This window comes from Acromyrmex echinatior, chromosome 1, assembly GCF_024713525.1.
Source record: "Acromyrmex echinatior isolate Ae372 chromosome 1, ASM2471352v2, whole genome shotgun sequence".
In the NCBI taxonomy this organism is placed as follows: Eukaryota; Metazoa; Arthropoda; class Insecta; order Hymenoptera; family Formicidae; genus Acromyrmex; species Acromyrmex echinatior.
The window spans coordinates 15015047-15025745 of record NC_141852.1 but is presented as its reverse complement, the minus strand read 5'-3'; the positions used below and the strand labels follow the sequence as shown (position 1 = coordinate 15025745).

General features: G+C 30.9%; 2 protein-coding genes across 3 annotated transcripts; one reads left to right on the top strand and one right to left on the bottom strand.

The window, feature by feature from the left end:
• Window positions 1–2330: 2330 nt before the first annotated feature.
• Window positions 2331–6821, top strand: Kr-h2 (transmembrane protein 33-containing Krueppel homolog 2). 2 transcript variants are annotated; one of them, XM_011057615.2, is made up of 6 exons: window positions 2331–2522; window positions 3471–3644; window positions 4451–4632; window positions 5086–5153; window positions 5266–5399; window positions 5610–6821. In XM_011057615.2, the coding sequence occupies exons 2-6, from the start codon at window positions 3478–3480 to the stop codon at window positions 5821–5823; spliced, it is 765 nt and encodes a 254-aa protein (XP_011055917.1). In that variant the 5' UTR covers window positions 2331–2522; window positions 3471–3477; the 3' UTR covers window positions 5824–6821. The 2 variants fall into 2 exon arrangements, with proteins under 2 accessions (XP_011055917.1, XP_011055919.1); XM_011057617.2 differs by lacking the exon at window positions 2331–2522 and adding an exon at window positions 2586–2728.
• Window positions 6822–6907: 86 nt separating this feature from the next.
• RpS3 (ribosomal protein S3) lies at window positions 6908–9405 on the bottom strand. The gene is made up of 4 exons (XM_011057614.2): window positions 9255–9405; window positions 8372–8694; window positions 8071–8258; window positions 6908–7145 (listed from the first exon to the last, which is right to left on the bottom strand). Exons 1-4 carry the CDS (start codon window positions 9285–9287, stop codon window positions 6961–6963), a joined length of 729 nt encoding a protein of 242 aa, XP_011055916.1. The 5' UTR covers window positions 9288–9405; the 3' UTR covers window positions 6908–6960.
• Window positions 9406–10699: the final 1294 nt, after the last annotated feature.

Sequence of the window (10699 nt, the reverse complement as noted above, 5' to 3'; positions counted from 1 at the left end):
CAGAATTGCGCAATGAGGAATTGGCGGAACGCTCGTGATTGGTCATGGCTTCATCCCGCTGATTCCGCCGCTTTCTATTGCGCAAATTTCTTTTGCGGATTCCGTCAATGCCTGTATGTGTGCGTGTACATATGTATACTTATAAAAACTAACCTCATTAAGCTGGTTTAAATGGAGAAAACTGTCTCCTACAAGCGCATGGTTATAATCAACATGCTGAGGCGTGTTTGGATTCTCATGTTCTTCGGGTGTTATGTCATCCTTGTTTAACATTTGGTAAATAACAAGAATGGAGTGATAATGAAATTTCAACATAATCCTGAAGGTAATTAATTAAGTCCCCAGATAAACAGAGGTCAATATGATCAGAACACGAATGTTGTATATGTAGTATACAGAAAGATGAAAATATAAATCAAAATCAAAATGGGTACAAAATGAAGTCGGGGGCAATGTCCCTGTACATATGTGTGATTTCCGATCCGCAGGAATTTCCTAGGTCCCATAGAGCGGAACTTGCAGATGACGCAATCAATGCAAGTCAATGACAAACGCTATTCTGGTGGATCTAATGATCTATGGGAAAGTTCTTGTGATTGGTCAACACTAATTGCGTATTCTGGAAATTCTGTGCCATGGACACTGGGACATAGCAAAATATATAATATTTTAGAGGAATCGACGGAATGAAGTCATGACCAATCACAAGCGTTCCGCATTGCGCCAATTCCATGAGATCGTACCCTTAGATTTGATTGCACCAATGTTACTTTGATTTTAAACGAGGCTTAAAACTCTGTCTCTGTCTCTCTTTCGGTATTAAAACGAGACAGAGAGAATTTTAAGTCTCGCTTAAAGTCAAAAGGTTTATTCACATCGCATGCTCCAAATTAATCCAGAAAGCTTGGATCACAGATAAAATGGCGGTTGAAGCAGTTGGATCATGTGCAACAACATTCAGTAACACGAACGGATTTAGGACAAGTGAATATGTCACCTAACTTAATCCGTGAGATTACTCGAGCGAGTCGGAGTATACGGTAATTGCCCTCGGTTCAATTTTACACAGCCAATCACAGCGCTTAAAACAAATTTAAAAAATTCCTTAAGCAGAGATTGCTGTGATTGGCAGTGAGCAATTGCTACAGTGCGCAATTGCACCGCAATCCCAGCGCGACATTTGCCTCGGATATTTTGTGTTACCTCGATTTATTTGAAAAGTGTTTTTATACAAAACAAATATGTTTTTAATAAATAAATATAAAAGTTATATTATATTTTATTTTACTTTTTTATTTTATTTTTTGTTTATTTTATTTATTTATTTATTTATTTATTTATTTATTTAGTTATTTATTTATTTATTTATATTTTATTTTATTATTTTATTTTATTATTATTATATTATATTATGTTATATTATATTTTTATATTTATATCAAAAACGCATTTATTAAAAAAATGCATTTTTATATAAAATAAATGAATCTGAAATTTTTCGATATACTTGTAGTACATTTTCAATCATAAGGATATATCCACACAACTTGCATAGTCGCATAAACATATGCATAAAGAAAATTATCCAATCACATTTCCTTATATAGACGCACGTAAAATGTAATTGAATAATTTTCTTTGTGCGGTTATACAAGTTTATGTGAATAACTTTACGCATGCGTAACATACCCTAACTGTATCACCTTTTGAGATGAGGCAAATGGAGCCCATGGAGCGCCCATGGAGTATGCTCTAACGCGACGCGAATATATAGATTGTGTTTCAAAATTTATTGCTAGTACTGAAAATCTGTAGTTTACGTCATGTACTATAAATTTGTACTATAAATTTTCAGTCCTAGCAAATCTTGAAACACAGCCTTAGTCATTATATTGGTTCCGGTGACGCGAACCAAAGACATAGAGCATACGAACTCTAAGAGAAGACTCGGAATGGTAAACAAAGCAATAATTGAGTCTAACAGTAGGTGTTCGATTTTCCAAGAGATGGCGTTGCAATATGTTACATAAGGACAGACAAATGCGTTGAGTGAGAAACAATGATATGTAATAAATATAAGAAATGAAAGAAAGATGTCTATTCGTCAAATTTTTGGAATTAAAAAGTCTGTACTATCGATTAAGTTCGGCCGTGCATTGTTCTAGCATTCCCTTAAAAGTTAATTATTTGTTAATTATTTGTAATTGCTAATGAATAATTCTACTAGATAAGTTAATAATCATCGGTCGAGTTAATTGTCGAATCTGATTAAAAGTCACTAATTTTGACTCAAGATGGCACCGTGTCGCAGACACCATGCGACATCTGCGAACGGGATTTACGGAAACGATATTTATTCGCCAATATTCACGAGACTGTCGGAAGTTAGATTCTCGGGTCGTTTAGACACGTAGATGTTCCGAATAGGTGGACTGCTGACTCGTGCGATTGTTTGTTGCTGTCACTGACGTGTAGATCACCACTGGAGTATCCTGTGCGTCGTCGTACGGAGCGTGCAGCGTGTAAGCGTAATTAAAATTCGGCTCGCCCGATTTAGATCTTCATGATACGAACAATAGCGGTGTCATCCGGATGACGATGTAATTTACCTGACCAAATCGTGTGACGTCGCGCTGCATGCGGAGAGAAAAAATTGCTTACACACGTCGTTCAGACATGGATTCGGAACCGAAATTCTCGCTCGTTGACGTTTACACGTCAACGGCTCGTGAGTTCATTTCTCGTCCAAAAAGAAATAACTTTCCTGTAGAAAGCCTGGCTACTTTCACTTTAGAAACGCGCGATGTTTTCAACATACAAAGGCGCACCTTTTTTTTTTTGATCGATCATTCTGTAGGCTGCATAATTTCCACGCTTATTTAAATAAATTTAAAAAACAGATTTCTTCCGAAATTCAACAATATTAATATTTCCATTGAGAAAGTCGATCTTAAAATTAGATGGAAATTATAAAAGTGAATTCTCTAAAATATTTGTAATTTTATATATTGGTTAACATCTTGTCCAATTTTGTAATTTTTATTATAAGTTAAACAATTGACTCTTACATGTTGATCAATGAAATTATAAATATTTCAATAAATTTCAGTAAATTTGCTCACTTTTGTAATTTTCACTTTGTTCCAAGATACGTAATCAATCCTAAATTCTATTAATATTTCCATCGAGAAGAGAAAGTTAATTGTGTCGGTCTAGAGATTGATTATATATCTTGAAATAAGATGAAAACAAAATTGAGCCAATTTACTAGATACTGAATAATAAAATATATAAATAAATAATAAATTGTAAATATTCTAATATATTCACACATTTTTATAATTATTACCTTGTTTCAACATATATAATCAACTTCGAGGAAATAAATTTTCAATGCAAACATATTTTTGTATATATGTTGACATAATTTTTTTTTATCATAATTTACTCTTATTTCTGTTCCTTTTTAGCGTCAGGATGGTGGATAACGTAAGCAACGGATCCAGTGACTCATCGCCACAAATCGAAAAGGGATGGCCAGCCCTGAAACAGCATATTGTAGACAATAAGATTAAATTTGGATTATGGGTCACCAGACTCTTCACCATAATATTCACCATCGGTTACATTATTCCTATATTTGGGTATTTATATCTTTCATAACTTTAGAATTAGAACAACACTTACTTTTTATGAAGTTCCTTAATCCAAGCAGAACAACAAATCTTGAAAATGCCAAAATGGTATTAAAATGAAACATAAATGATTGAAAAGTGACTTTTAGTAATTATATTGAAGTCATTTTGATGATAACTTGTGTTCTGTTTGAGAATCTTTTGGAACTGCCAAAACATAGTTACTAGTTAATGACACTAGGTCTATGGAATTAATATATGTTAGTTGACAAGATAGGAAAGCCACTATATAGTGGCGCTGAGACAATGACATATTTTAAAGCATGAAATAATATGTACTGCGTTTCTATTTCTCTTGTAATTCTTTTTGTTACTTAATTTTTTAACTTTGTCGTGCAAAAGATATCGTGAAATATAATAATAATATATGAATAAGATATAATAATAATATCTGAAATCATATAATAATAATAATGAAATAATGAATTATAACAAATATTATTCAAGAAAAAACTGAAAGATTTAAAAAACTTAGATTTTCATCCTTTAAAGGTTAAAAGGCATTAATTTCCAAGAACTTACAAGGAAAGTTAGAAACTTGAGGAAAATGATAAAGGAATGAATGTTAAGAATGTTTTAACAAGAATAATCCTAATTTTTATGCAAATGTAACATAAAAAAGTAGAATTATTTGATATTTTCTACAAAGAGGTCTATTAGATGGATTCAATAAACCCATCATTAATTCCAAAGGGATATATTGAGCGGATCAAATAGACTTAACCTCAGAGAATTAAATTATGGTTTTGTTTCAGGAATCCCTATAATATATACTATAAGGTATTAATGAATAATGCGGCAACTAGTGCGTTACGTCTGCATCAAAGAGTTCCTCGCGTTCAGCTCACAAGACAATTTTTGGAGACGTTGCTGTTGGAAGATTCGTGCCACTATTTATTCTACTCTTTAATATTTTTGTACGCGGCGCCAGTTACATGTATCCTTCTCATATTTATGTAATCTGTTCAAGCAATTTCTTAAATATTTCATATCGCTCTCCTAATTCAAAAGTGACAACTAAAAAAAAATGTAACTTTCAAGTTATTATCATGAATGAGCTAAGTACAAAATTACCATATCCGACATTAATAACTTAACTTCATAAAAATTATCAAAATGGTACAAGTAAAAAAGGATAGTTTAAAAAAAAAATCGCAATTTAAACAGATTTTTTTAAGGATTGCAAAATGATAATGATAGAAATGACATTTGATTGTGTTAAGAATATATTCTTTTTGTTGATATTATTTTGATTAGTTAATTTTCTGTCAAATTTAAAAATAATTTTTTTCTTTTTCTGAGAATTGAATTTTTTGGTGTCACTTTTAAGATAAAAGAGCGAATTATTTTAATAATAATAAAATTGAATCCTGAACTGTGATTCGTATAGTGGTGCTCACACCAGTTTTTCTTTTTGCTCTGATGCACATGGCTAGTTATTCTCTTACATTGCTAGATGTAAGTAAACAGACTGATTATGCAATATGTACATATGCAAAAAGATTATACCTTATGATTGTCTGCATAGTCATAATAAGAATGTAAGTTGAACTTATGATCTCTGTCTCAGTGTTTAGGACATAATAGCTGGTGGGGCGCTCGTCTGTTAATATCTTTGGTGGAATTTCAATCACGGAATATCCTTCGTCTGTGTGCTCTATCGGAAATCATAATCTTACCATTTACCGTTCTTCTAGTATTCACGTATGTATCACGATTAATTATTTTTTGTCGCTTTAGTGAGCTGCATTAAAATTTCTATTAAATATATCTACTTCATTTTAAGTTCAACAAGTGTATACTAGTTTAGTTACAAAAAACAGACCTACAGTCGCATCGTAATTCATGCGATATGAATTATAATCGAGAAATCGTATTGCGATTTTTAAACATCTCTTATATTTTTTTTTACAGAGGACGCGCCGGTTTACTGACTCCCTTTGTCTATTATCAGTTTTTGAAACTACGTCTTGCATCTCAAAGAAATCCATTCACGCGTAACGTATTTTACGAACTCAGAAATGGATTGAGCTCGGTGTCGAAAAAGCCGGCCGTGCCGGACATCGTTCGAAGGATGATCGACGGTCTGCTTTCTCTGACCCAACAAATGGCGCCAGTGCGTCAATAATATCTATATTATTTACGATATTAAATTCTTCAATTATTTTTCATATTGTCTCTCAAAGACAGATCTCCTAGGGTTCTAGGGTCCACTCAGCGACGCTTTCATGAATTAGTGTTAGCGCAAAGTGAGTGCAGACATAAAAATTCATAGTGAATGTTATATGAATTATATAATTTGAAATATCTATGAAAACAATCAAAATATGTGAACAATTTCTTACTTTATGCTCATTTACTACTAAACGTTAAGTGAAAATGTGAGGATTTGTACTAATTATAAATATAAAATTTATAAGTTTTAAAGATTTAACCTAACTCTTAATAACTTCGTTAAATTTTGGATTGTATTTTTTAGTTTGTATTGTATTTTTTAAATTTAATGGCCATTCTACAATAAGCTATTAGTCATAAATCAGAAGTTAGAAGCTAGTAATTGATAACTGTAATTGATCAATTCCAACTTCTAATTTTTCTGATTTAAGAGTAATGATTTATTGTGTGTGGAAGGCCCATTACATTTAAATAGAAATATAATTATGCACATATATTAACTTTATGATTTAAGTGTAATTTTGAACCATAAATTTGTAACTAGTAAGATAATGGTGTATAATGAAGTTCACTGATTAATGGAGTTTAATGTTGATTAAATATCAACTCTTTTTTTTGATTGGTTTCGCACAGTTTTGCGGTATTGGGAAGTATTGTGTATAATATCTAGTATATAAGTTATTAAAATTTATATTTCTGAATTACACGGAATGGTTGACCTGTCACTTTTTGGAATAAGCTCTGGAATAAGTTTAATGTTTAATACATGTCATATATGTTTATTTTACCAATTGTTATTCTAATGTAAATTTGTTTATCTTCTATTGGATACTTGGATATTTATGTTTAAAAATAATTCAGAATGGTTTTATAAATGAAAATAGTTATCGGATATACTGTAGCAAATATTGTGAAAAATATTAATAAATCTTTTTAAATAAAAAATAAAAATATCTCTTTAAAGTAGATATTCTTACTTGCATGAATCCTTTTTTTAATATGTTGAAAAAAATGTTGGAAATAAAACACAACACAAATCTTATTTTTTGTATTTATTTTTTAAATGCATATAAATGCATTTAAATTACTGTTATACGGCGAGAGGAGTAGGTTGAGGTACGTCTTTTGAAGGTTTCACCTCGGAGATTGGCACTGATGGCGGAACCTCTTCTTTCGGCTCCACAATCGATACATAATCAGGAAGAGGCTTTTTCGGGCCGCTTTTGCCATTGGGATCCCACGGTAGCATAATTTTGACTTTGATTCCCAATACTCCTAAAATATATTATAAACATAACATATAATATGAAAAATACACATGAATGAGTTCATAAAATAAATGGATATAAAATGAATGTCTGAATATATGTACATTCTAATATCAAGTCTTTATGAACAGCAAAATGTTTATTTTGTATATCTTGAAAACTAACGTGGTTAGAATAATGTGACGACAAAATTCTAATTGTGCAAAAGAGGTACTTGAGATTCATCGTTTAGTTTTTTTGCTGTAAAACAGGTAACGATTCTATTTCTTTATATTCCGACTAGAAGATATTAATGATGCAATTTTATTTAAATTAGAATCTGGAAATTCTTGTTCTACACTTTTCGTGATATGACAATTGGCGTTGTAACATTATTGTATGAAGCATCTTCACATAGAAAAGAACATGTTTATTTAATTACAACACCCAACTGTTGAATTTAATGTCAACTAGATGTAACTCTGCGTTTTAAGAATATTATTGAATTACTGAAGATGGCCAGATTGTGGCCGAAACCGTTTAATGTTTTAATTAATGTATTGTAATAATAATTAAATATCACAAACTATAACTTGTGCTGTGGTTTTTTATGCTCTTCTTTTTATATGTTTATTTTGTAAGTAGAAAGTTTTCTTTACTGAGATGGGACTATTCTTCTAGATGTAAAAGTATAATACAATTAGCAAAGCAATTAGCGAAGAAAACTTCCTAGTAATTTCAAAATAAACGTGGTTATTACTACACACACATTGATCATTTCCATTGAAACCATCAATTCAATGCAGATTAAATTTAGAATATTGTTTCCATAATAGAAACTGTGGATTGAAATGGGAGTAAAACAAACACATTTCCATCGAATCAAATTTGATTCTATGCTTCGATGGAAATTATTGTTAGTCAAAGTAATCAATGTGATAATACAATCGTACCTTGCCGTAGGAGTACATGCCTGGTAGCAGTGTTCACGTACTCATTAGTCGGCTCACCCGAGTGGATCATAAGACCATCAACAAATTTCATCGATTTTGCTCTTTGACCACGTAATTTGCCACTGACAACGACCTCGCAGCCTTTTGCGCCAGATTCCATGATAAAACGCAGAACACCATAGCACGCCCTGGTAATAAAATAATATTTAAAGAAAAGATATAATTAGAAATAATAAAATAAATAGATGTTATTAGGAGTAACAAGATAGATGAAAATAAAGCAGGTAAAATTCTGACTTACCTTCGTACGGCAAGACCTCCAATCAGCTTGTAACGAAGAGACTCTGCCTGTGCAATGGCACACAGACCACGTGTAGCCACTTTCTCTGCGTACAACTCAACATTCTGGGGTTCTTTGAAGTTGAAACGCTTCTGTACCACAGACGTCAGTTCCCTAATTCTACGGCCTTTCTCGCCGAGCACGCTCTGTGTGTGGGTAGCCAGTAAAATAATCTCAGTTCGATTCGGTGTTACTCGGACCTCCACACCAGAATACCCATCTTCTGCAAGCTCACGAGTCAAGAACTCGTTCAATTCTGCTCTGAAGACACCATCGCCTACAAACTGAAAATAAAAGAAAAATCTGAATATATATAAAACACAAAATCTCTTATTCTTTACATTAAATAGCATAAATATATATAATAATTTAATTTATTCAGACTATCCATTAGATTTAATATAGATAATCCATTATATAAAGAGAACTATATCATAAGTTTGTAACAGGAATAAATTGCACGAGCTATATTGCTTATTATAGATACAAGTGGAAAAGTAAATAAAATAAAAATTAATGGAAGTTTATTAATTTATTTTATAGGTTATACTTGAAATAAATATAATGCAAACATCAAATATGTAATTTCAGGATATTACAAAAAAAAAATCACAATATACCGAATTCCATCTACTAGAAATATATACATTTTAAGTAATTTTGAAAAAGAACATGTGGAGTTGAAAAATCCACGCGAGAACGACGTTGGAATCCATGACATCCGCGGACCGCGGTGACCGCGTTCATCCAATTTTCGGCGAAATATTGCCGCACAAGTTTCCCGCATTGCAACAATGAGAATATTTTTGCGTATTGCACATGATAAATTCTGAGGATCGCTAACCTTCCTCTTCTTAGATATTGAACGATTCTCCATCACTGCCTCATATCTTAGCGAAGCCAACAAAAAAAATCAAAGGATCGAAAAGACCTGTCTAGGGGAGAAACCCGGAGAAGTCGATCGAAGCGCATGCGCTACGTATTGAATTCAACAATGGGAAAAAAAACCCTATTAGTGACGCCATCTATTACAACGTATTATTGATTATTGCTACTGTTGATAACAAACATGTTATCATTATGAAATAGATGGCTTTAATAATCTGTATCTCGTCTACGCGTGATACAGATTACTAAAGCCATCTTTTGGAAAAATAATGAATTTCTTTTTACTAACCTACACCTAATATATATCAGAGAGAAACCTGAGAGTAGCCATTTTAGCCTAAAAACATCTTATATTATGCAAAATGTTAATTATGTTTTATTAAAGACAATTACTACTAAGCGTAAAAATTTTATATAAAAAGAGATGGAAGTATTAATAGATTATATTATATGTGTTTAATTTATGTTAACTAATAAAATTTATTAAAAGAGATTAATTTTTAAAGAATATTTAATTTAACTCTCTGTACATACATTTTTAATATTATTTATCTATAACGCTCAATTGATAATATATTTCTATGATGAACAGCAGACAGCAGTAAATAACATGTAATCGTCTCAAAAGAAGGCGCCACTGACATGATTTGTCTCATACAATTGCTCTGGATGAATTGCAGCCATTTCTGATAATTTTTAATTTAAAAAATGCATAGATATTACATGTCTAATAGACATGAATCAAATGACTGTACTTTTTTCTATTGGCAATTCAAACGGCGATTTAAAATGGCATTTATAGAATTGCATAATGCATTTCTGTATACTGTTTCTTGATTTTCTTTTATTATTTCTAAAACATTGAATATACGTACTTATTTAATTTTGCATAGAATGAACTAAAATACAGGTTCATTAAATAATAAAAACAAAAACCCATTTTAATTTTTTCGATCGATTTTTTTAAAAACCTTTTTTGACAAAAATATTAAAAAATATAATAATTTATTGCCAATATATTTTAAATCATCATTTGTTTTTATAAACTCTCCATTGAAAAATTGTAATAAGATAAAGTTTTAAAATTGGTTGAAAAAGAAAACATTTTGTTAAAGACGTATATTTCACTATTCATTATTTAAACGTTATAAATGTCTTAATTAAGTCAAAATAAATTTAAAATAAAAAAAATTTTTAATTATATTTTTCTTCTCAACTAAAGAATCGATCTTGTCAATTAAAGAATCGATTCTGAATTGTTTCCTGAGTCGGACCGATCGAAATCGATCCATTTAGAAATCGGAGCTGAATGAATAGATCTGTTAAAAATCGATTTAATTATAAAGAATCATATTAATTTTTAATATGTTAATTTTTAATAGTATGATATAATTTTAATAA